Source organism: Diadema antillarum, unplaced genomic scaffold, assembly GCF_040938485.1.
Source record: "Diadema antillarum isolate AM-2024a unplaced genomic scaffold, OU_Dant_1.0 seq00001612_RagTag, whole genome shotgun sequence".
In the NCBI taxonomy this organism is placed as follows: Eukaryota; Metazoa; Echinodermata; class Echinoidea; order Diadematoida; family Diadematidae; genus Diadema; species Diadema antillarum.
Genome location: NW_027272325.1, coordinates 763,903 through 774,308, shown reverse-complemented (window position 1 = coordinate 774,308; position 10,406 = coordinate 763,903). Strand labels below are relative to the sequence as shown.

At 36.4% G+C, this 10,406-nt stretch overlaps 1 protein-coding gene across 1 annotated transcript; it reads right to left on the bottom strand.

The window, feature by feature from the left end:
• Positions 1–494, bottom strand: LOC139711126 (fatty acid-binding protein 2, liver-like). Its single transcript, XM_071623042.1, has one exon. It carries the CDS (start codon positions 492–494, stop codon positions 102–104), a length of 393 nt encoding a protein of 130 aa, XP_071479143.1. The 3' UTR covers positions 1–101.
• Between the last annotated feature and the right edge of the window lie 9,912 nt (positions 495–10,406).

Sequence of the window (10,406 nt, the reverse complement as noted above, 5' to 3'; positions counted from 1 at the left end):
ACAAACATTTTACGACATGCTCTCATTTTCTGGCAGAGTATACATAAGGATTAACTATTTCATGATACATTTAATAGCACTCGATTAAACATGGCCCATAGTTAGACCCTCTTGAAGTACAGTTTGACTGACGAGTCTCCCATGGAAAAGGTTGACACGATCTGGCCGTCGACGATCTCGCGGGTGAGCTTGACCCCGCGGTTGTCGGTGAAGACCAGGCGGTCGCCGTCCCAGGAGGAGCTGACGTCGACCTCGGGCATGTTACCCATCATGACGAGCTTGAAGGACTCGCCCACGGTGAAGCTGTGCTCCTTCGTCCCCGCCGGCGACTTGTTGGTGATTGTGAAGTTGTCGCCGTCCTGCTTGATCTCGACGTCGAGTTGGGAGATTGTGGCCGGTGGTCGTTGATCGGCGGGCACCTGGAGCTTCTCCAGCATCGCCGAGAAGTCATCGTGATGATCGATCGTCCAGGAGCCCGAGAAGTCGGCCGGCATGATGGGGGAGATGTCTGAAGATGTCTGAAGTATCAAATTAATGAGTCATACACCCGATGTAATATGTTACTATCACTATAGCATTATCTGAAAAAAAAAAGGTCTTTTCTCTTTCTTTTTTTTTTCTTACCTCTCCTTTTCACTGATCGACCAGAACGTGTGGGCTTGTAGGCGTTGGAATATGACTGGAAAATTTTCTGTTTGCATTTTCGTTTTACACCAGAGTTGATAGTTTCCCCTTTCCCGTCATTTCCCTCATATTATCATGCGGTTACAATAGGCAATCTGCATACTCTGCAGCCACGTCATGCTACCACACACACGCACATTTTTTTTTTGATAATTCTTTCTTCGAATTTCGTTCAATTTCATATCACAGAAACAGAAACGTTCACAGAAACAAAACAAAACATCATACAAAGACAAACTGCATTATACACATACATTGTACAAAATAACGTCAATCTTACACTATATAAGGACAAATGCAGTAACATCAACATTGTGCAAACTAATGTCAAAATTACATTGTAACTCTTTTAACCAAGGAAACGAATCCGCTTTTTGTTTTTGTTTTTTTCTTTGTTTGTTTGTTTGTTTTTTTAACACATGTTCTCGCAATAAGCCCGCAAAGCGGGAACATAATAAATAATTTTCTTAAAACACAAAACGGGGCATATTTCATCGCTTCTCGAAAGAAAAAAAAAAGAGAAAAAACAAGGCCATTTGCGAGAAAACATACACACATGCACACTGACACACACACACACCCACCAACGCCAACATGCACCCCCACCCACCCACCCCGTGCCTTCAGCCCTCAGGTTTCAGGTTTTATTCACACTTGAATAACTCTGCCGTGTAAATTGCCATTTTGTTTCTCATACAATTAAAAAAAACTTCCTAATCATAATGTGGAAATGATGTGGAAATGGTAGAAGAGGGGGAAAAAAAACGACAACGATAATCACAATAACTCCCAGATACGGCAAAATCAAAACAGAAAAAGAAAATCACATAGCATCCTCGGTATACCTCATATATTTCCACTTTAACAAATGCATTCCAACTGTTCCTCTTTTACTCGCTATCTTATTTTCTTCTTCTTTTCACATCTTAAAATACTTCATAACATCATTAAACTTTGGTACCTCCCCTTCTGATCTCGCTAAATATGAAATATATTTAATCATCAATATAATTGTATTCCATCCTTTGACTTTTAACGAGTTTCCGGATATACCTGTATATAAACAACTTCCCAATTCATGTTTCCTAGTTCTTCTAAGTTCAATTTCTGAATAATAATTTGCCACAATTCCTACACTTTAATACACTCCCAAAATAAATGTGAATATGTCTCAGTGCTCTTTTTGCAGAAAGTACAGAGAAAATCCGAAACAAACCCAAATCTCAACAGATTAACTTTTGTATAAAGTGCACCATGAAGAAGTTTAAACTGAAATTCCCTAAGCTTTGATAGGATAAGAGTTGTGACTCTGGGTCGGAGAAAAATATCTTGGGTTACTTTTGGGGAGAAGACAAAATTACTCTGTTGATCTCGTACTTCCAATGTATATAACTGCTGTAAATCAGTTTAAAAAATGCGTGTAAATCTTTCTCGAAGGTATGTCACCAATCCTATGACAAACTAAATCGTCCACTATTCAAAATTACATCACAAATCCTCCAAACATATTCAATTTCCTCACTGCATAACCCTGCTTTCTGAAAATGAATAATCGGCTGTATACCTTTTCCATCAAAATAATGACATAATCTATAAATATTTCTCCTAAGAAGATTTTCATTATATATCATTTTACCCTTAAATTGAAAAAAAAAATCTATTATTAAATACTATTTGATTCATATGCCCCTCTTCTAAATTTCTCAAACTTCCCAAATCTTGCCACGCTTGTAAAATCTCTTTGTAAAATTTTGGAACTTTCAAAGAAAGTTTATTTGTTGCAAAATTACACTGAAAAATAAAATGCCACCAACTGACCTAAAAACATATTGAAAATACTTTTTCCAGGTCATATTCTTTTCTCCACAAAAAAGTCTTTTCACCCACATTACTCTTTGAACTTTAACAAGCGACTCAAAATTCATCATTGTAAGTCCCCCTTCTCCATAATCTTGATACAAAATAACCCTTCTAATGCGGTCTTTTCCTTTCCATAAAAATTCAAAACAGATCTTTTTAACCTCTGCAAATACCCACGAAGGACAGCAATTGACGATGATATATAATTCAATTTATATAATGCGTATGTTTTAAGTAAATGAATCTTACCTATCAAAGATAAATCTTTTTGTTTCCACCAGCTTAATAATCTTTTTATTTTACTAAGTATCTCTTTATAATTCATTTCTTCTCTCAATTTTAGATCTGTCGAAAAATAAACCCCAATATCTTCACCTCTCTCACTAAATTACGAAACGAAAGATCCCCTATCCTATCCCTGTCTTTTCCTATCCACAATATTTGTGTTTTTTCTAAATTAACCTTTAAACTAGTCATTTCATAAAAACAACACAAAATTCCATACACTCTTTCAACCGAACTCTTATCTCTGACAAAAATTGTCATATCATCAGCATATTGTAACACTTGTCTAACTTCAAAATCACCCAGAGTAATTCCTTTAATACCTTCAGCACTCCTCAATGCTTGCGCAAGAATTTACAACCAGAAATAAATATGGCGACAGAGGATCACCTTGCCTAACTCCACAACCAACATCAAAATAACCAGTTGAAAACCCACCATTCATTATACAACTACTAATTCCATTGATCCTGGAAGAGGTTCATCTGATTGGTAATTCTCTAGATTGGCGAAATGTCTTTTGTACACATCCAAAGAAAACTATTTACCTTGCGTGAGCTTTCGCCTACTATCTGTAGGCTTCATCAGACTGACGTTGACTCGCCGTAGATGGGGTGTAGGCAGTTGTGTACAAAAGAAATTTCGCCAATCTTCTAATTCCATTATACAAAATTTTTACCCAAGAGCAAAAATAGAGACCAAAACAAACAATTCCAGTACTTTAAGCAGGAAGTCATGAGAAACAGAATCAAACGCCTTTTCAAAATCAACAGCAATTAAAAAACTCTGTATGTTATTATTCAAACAATACAAAACCATAATCATCTACGAACCTTACAGCTTCTCCAATATTCCTATTTTTCATATATCCCATCACCTGATCCGGCTTAATCATATCCTCTAATACATCCTTCACTCTATTAGCTAAATCTTTAGAAAGTAATGTATAATCAACATTCAATAAAGTAATGGGTCTATAATTCTTAATATGTAAAGAATCTTAACCATCTTTTCCATCTTTAGAATGTATAATCAACATTCAATAAAGTAATGGGTCTATAATTCTTAATATGTAAAGAATCTTTACCATCTTTTCCTATCAGAGTAATTACTCCTTATCTCTGCGATATTGAAAGAAGCCCTGTATAGTACGCCTCATTAATATCCTCGACAATCACACCTCCAATATATGGCCAAAAAGTCATAAAAAATTCAACAGAAAAGCCAACATTACCAGGTGATTTGTTCCATGCCATGCACACACAAACACACACACACATACACATACACACACGCACACACACACACACACACTGCACACATACACATGAACACACTAAACAAAACAAAACGTCCCGCTACCCTGCAAGAAAACGTTTTGTTCGTATCTTTCCACGAAGCGATATACAGACAGGATAATGGCAGTCACGTGATCAATTACGAATGAGGTGAGGTGAAGATGTCACTGCCTCACACGTCTTTCCATGGAAATGACACTGAACGAGAATGAAGTGTGTTCATCGCATAAACATTATTGTAGAGTTTTATTTATAAAGTAGCATTATGGAGGAACTTCAACTTGAAAGGATTGTATTGTATTTCAAATTTTGACGAAACGTGATATCATTTTTAAGGTTCTGCAAGCCTCATCTAATGTGCATGTTCCAAGGTTTCGATTAAAATGACGTTTCGTGAAAACTTCGAAGCATTCGAGTCCAACATCTTGTTTTTTGTATTAATGTCCGATTTTGACCACAAACACACACACACACAAACAAACATACACACAAACACACACACACACGCACAAATATTTACTGTCCTGTTTGTATGATTTCATTCTTTTAGGAAAAATCACCTAGAACATGGTTGTTTTTGTTGTTACATCAGTTTATATTGTTTTTCATTCAGCTTAACTGAATCTATACGCCAATAGGCTTGTAGTTGTCGGTTTTTAATTTGCCATAATAATTACATGCAAATAATATCCTTCTCTCTATATAGTTGTTCAGACGATCATTCTCACCCCCGACATTGCTTGCCATGATTAGTTTCCAACTATTTTCTCCACTCTTCTTGCTGTATTCCTATTGTCTATACAACCGAACCTCAATCAGCCATAATTTTTTTGTTTGACAATGACTGTCGAAAATGATAAGGCTATTCGGGTCAGCTCGGTCTATAAATCCTGTGTTTGTTACACTGCTGCCTTTCAACCAATTCCGCATTCATGTTTTCTTATCAGCTGACGGAAACGTTAGCGCTTCCTACGGTAGGTTATTGAAAGCCCTCCCAGAGACCAAGCAGAATTACCAGGTAAAACAAACATGGCAATTCGCATTATCCTTTATCTGAGTACATTAACATCGAAGGCAAAATCCGGTGAATCTTCTACGTATATCCATAATGCTGACTAAACATCGCGATGATATAAAAGTGTACATACTTAGGACATTTAGTTTCAGTTACATGATTATTGCAAAATGATTCTGATCTTGATTTGCTGTGCTGTAAGCTTTTCGTATTTTATCTCTGAATATCCCCGTGTATACAAGTCGTTGTGATAAGTTGCATACACTAGTTTAGTCCAACATTATGTGTCAAACTCCGTTGCTTTTTTTTTTCGATTTTGTTTTAGAAGTAATTTTGCACCAGAAAAAAATGACATCATTTTGAGAAACTTGTGCTTGTTCATAAATCATTATTTCGGGATGATTTTCGTCTTATAGCGTCAACCATGTATTTTAGATTGTGATCTAATGTATTTCTTTAGTTTCATATATTTCTCATAAAGGTTATATAAAACGTAACGAAATGAGATACAATATTCAGCTTGGACGTACAAATGAAATGTAAGTATACATACAACATAACGGTCAATACATCACCATTTAAATAAAAGTTGAAATGTTACAGAAATATGAAAAGCTGCAGCTTGTAAGCGTATAGGAATCGGTAGAGATAGATGTAGATTAGCAGGATATCTGCCGTTAGTTAAGACAAGAATAGCTGCAGTCTGTGGCTTCGAAATACTTACGTGAGTTCGCAACACGGTAGTAAATAGGCAAAGTTAATGTATGTTCTATTCAATGATTCTTCATAATTATGCATAACGCACTCCAGCTCCATTCCCTCACATGCATCCATCATTATGTGCACTGTGCACGGTGGATTAATGCATTTTTCACTTGAAGACGGGACTGCAATACATGTATTGTGAAATGGTATACTCACCGATGTGTCAGACTCTTGATCTAGAGGGGGTGCAAGTGAAGCTAGGGACCTCCCTTATCTCCTTCTTCGTCTTCTTTTCAAAGCCTCTACGGACCCTTCGTACACGTACTTCAATTAAAGGCGTGGCTGATAAACCTTGATGAATGCAGCCAGCTCCGGACGAATATTGGGCGTCAATGATATGGGATGCGAGCTCTGGCCAGTTGACAGAGCGCCGGCGGCTTGGATAGTCGGATGTCAAGGGGATGGTGGCAGTGTGTTTCGATCGAGCTATGGTATTATGGGTTGTCAACTGTGTGTGTGTGTGTTGCATGCAGGTCAGACGATGAATTTTTTATCCAACACCCAAGCTACATTTATGACCGGGAAGAGGAAGATAACATCCGGGTTGTCGTCACCGGCATTAGTCTCGACCAAGACTAATCTGCTAAAGATTTCTATGTGCTCTTTATCTATTGGTTACTCGCATTGCGACATGGGTAAAAGACAAAAATAGACAAAATGACCAAAACTTCATTAGTTTTATCAATGTCGAATTCAAAATATTATTTTCCATGTCACTATTTTCAAGCCTACTGAGACATGAATGCCTATACATTACAAAGTGCAATTGTTAAGATAAAAGTTATTATTTTGATTTACTTTCCTTATTCTTGATGATTTGGTTCTGTTTTTCTGTCTTTCTTTCTCTATCTAACTGTCTATCTATCTACCTGTCTGTCTGTCTGTCTGTCCCTGATGGATTAAAACACAATGCCTATAAAATACAACAAAGTAAGTGAGGGGATTGCACTATTCAAGTTCGCTTTTTCGAAGCCCCTCAATTTTCATTTCCATCAGTCTTTCATGAAACAAGATACATTACAGTACCATGTGATACTATGTTACAAGAAATACGCTATCATGTAGTTTGTATTATCCATGTATATTTTATCTGGAAATGAAAATAACAAAGGAATGCGTGAATAAAGAAAGACTATATGCTTCCAAAGGCAAGGTTTACTTTATAGAATATGTTTCTTCCCTTGCTGTTCAATTCTATTTGGATTGCAATAAGCTGATTTGAGTGCACCATTCTCCTGTAGTAAGATATGCCTTTCTCCCGGAAAATAGTCATGATGTGTGAATCAGAAACAAAAAAATCCGACAGAATTTCAGATGAAATGATATAGAAAACTGGATGGGAGAACATAAGTTGATGTGAAACTGATATGAATGATTTCTTTTCAGACTTTTAATTTGACACTAAAGGCAGGAGCGATAACGATTAGGACGCAGCAGAAAGCGTAACACTAGGATTGATTAATGACTTTATTTGACCTTCAACGCTTTTAACCAATTAATAGAGAGCTCGAGCACTAGCTCTCTTCTGATTAATTCTGAAAACATGAATTTGCCATCGTCGATTCTAAGTACGTGAATTTACTATATACGCGTTCATGTACTACCTTTTTCATGGCATATGGATCGTTTCGCGCAAACCCGCATATTTTTATTGCTGTCTTATAATGTAATTTGACTCGGTGAAGTACTATAGTACATGGTTTATACGGCTATGTTTGACGAGAAATTAACTCCCACACTATTGTTGGCCTTGTGTTGGAGAGCATGTCCTTGCCCTTTTGCCAAGAGTATAGGTCTACATTTAGTATCCGTCTGTAGAAATGAATAATGTTTGTATATTACTTTGCGATTTTTGCCGTATAAGATCAACCAAGAATTCTAGGTAGCGTACAAATCATTCGAGTGTTTTCTTTTCTTTCATTTTTCTTTTGTTACCGTCGTGAAATATTCATCAGTTTGTTGACTAATCCTGTTGAGTTAAACCTTTTTGCATCGTCATCATCCGTATTATTTTGTTAGTTCATTCAGTTCATGCATTGATCGTTAAGTGAAATTCGCCTTTTGGTTGTATTTTTCTTACTAATTTGAGCTGACATGATTATGGATTCATGTCTGTCGATTCAGTTCAGTTCTTTGGCCCAAGAATAGTGATGCCCATGACATCGCCAGAATACAGTGGAATTGATAATGAAGCTCAAAGTTCATTACATTGTGAAGCCGTGGTATTATACTCATTTTATTTGTATATCTCTCGAGGATCGAGTGTGTTTGGGTGCCTTTGGTAAGAGTTGACATTGTGATTTTTTTTTCGATTGCATTTCTGTTTCATGGAATTATAAGTCTGCATTTCTCCACTTAATGTGAAGACACGACGAAAGGATAAACGCCATAATGAAAGCAGCACAGCTGTACATTTCTTCACAGCAGTCTTATATACAGTAAAATTCATTCATTCAATTACTTCAATTCATTCATTCATTCATTCATTCATTCATTCATTCATTCATTCATTCATTCAGTCAGTCAGTCAGTCAGTCAGTCATTCATTCATCCAGCCATTCATTCGTTCGTTCATTCATTCATCCATTCATTCGTTCATTCATTCATTCATTCATTCATTCATTCATTCATTCATTCATCTCTGTGCAGCCATTCGTTCGTTCATTCATTCATTCATTCTTTCTTTCATTTATTCATTCATTCATTCATTCATTCATTCATGCATGCATGCATGCATTCATTCATTCATTCATGCATTCATTCGATTCCACATCATTATGAGCGACAACGCGATGATAGAGTACATCACAAAAATGAACTTATTACAATGTGTTATTACATTGTAAAGTGTCATATTATACATGTAACACATATTCATAGTTATGGGTACATTATGCGAAGTGATTGTCATTCCAAGGCTTAATCACCTTTATGTTGGTGAGTGTATGTGTTAATGAGTTATAAATCGTGCAAATATATTATGACCTTTTTCGTAGTTTTGTTGAAATCGTGTTTGCACGTGCACTCAATGCATATTTCTTTTAAATCGATACAATGTAAATATGCATTTTGCTTTTCTTAATGCTATGTTCTGTATGCTGATATACTTTGTTGAAAATGAAAATAATACGAATAAATGTATGCATGAATGAATGAATGAATAAATGAATGTATGTGTGAATGAATGAATGAATGAACACTCGATCATGGCGACGGTTATTTGATACACCTTTCACTACCACACACACACACACACAAACACAAACCAACCAACGAACAAACAAATAGACACACTCGAACTGTTGCTGGCGCCGAAAGGTTCATGAATATAGCATTCCCCAGAATATCCACTTGGCGTTTGTTGTGACAATTTTTCTTGAGAACACTTCTCTACAGTTTTACTAGTGGCGGAATCTACTTAGCAATATATTTTTATAGATTTTCTCTACGCAGATTTCATAATGTTATTGCATGTGTGCGTGTGCGTGTGTGTGTGTGTGTGTGTGTGTGTAAGAGAGAGAGAGAGAGAGACAGACAGACAGACAGGGACAGAGAAAGGGCGTGTACATCAGGATTTTTTCTGTGTGTCTTTAGAAAAACGAGTATGAAACTGAAATAAGAATATTTCGACTAAATGATTTTTAGAGTCTTCAAGACAGATGAAAGCAAAGAGAGGTAAAACACGATTTTCTATGGTGCACCACTGTCATTTATTGAGCAGGGAATATCTAGCTTTTGATACAGGGGACTCATTTTTTTTATAAACATGACAAAACAGATACCCTTAAAGAATAAAGGGATCGATATATTTAATATATCTTTAACTAAAATTAGAATGCGCCCTTCAACTGACTTCGAAGTTGCAAAACAGTCTCCTACACAAACGCTTTCACACTACACTAACACAAACATGTAAAAACCATGACACATTGCTTGTTCAATCAGAATTTTGCACTTGCGGAGGAATTTGACACCATTATTCTTAAAACAATAAGGACCAGGGAGGGAAGGTGGGGGGGGGGAGGGGTGTGGCTTTACCCTTCCGTGTCAGGGACTTTGGACATTGAGCACGATGCTTTAGGAGTACACCTGTGTTAATCGACACTCAAAACACACAGACTGTTACCGGAAGTAACACATATTTTGAGCGAGGCCAGGTCAGAAGGAATTCATAGGACGGAATATATTGGTTCTTCTTTATAGTGTGATTTTTTTTTTTAAGATTAAAATTCAATGAAATGTTCTATCAGAATTGCTCGAAAATTGTTGTCTCTATCAGCATGCACAATAGTTTTCAATCAAGACAATTTTTGTCGATTTCCCCAAACCAGCCGAAATTTCAAGAAAGGAAAATTAATGATCTTTGTTCCCCAACCCCCAAAATATATACATGTACATATTGTTTAAGCCTCTACATCTATTACGTCATACATTATCCTCACTATCGTGTATGTACATATTACATCAAGAAATGTGTTGTTGACGTGTTTAATGTGGCA

What these genes read in the sequence shown, in the direction of transcription:
- LOC139711126 (XM_071623042.1), bottom strand. Translation starts at nt 494, where the DNA reads ATGCCGGCCGACTTCTCGGGCTCCTGGACGATCGATCATCACGATGAC.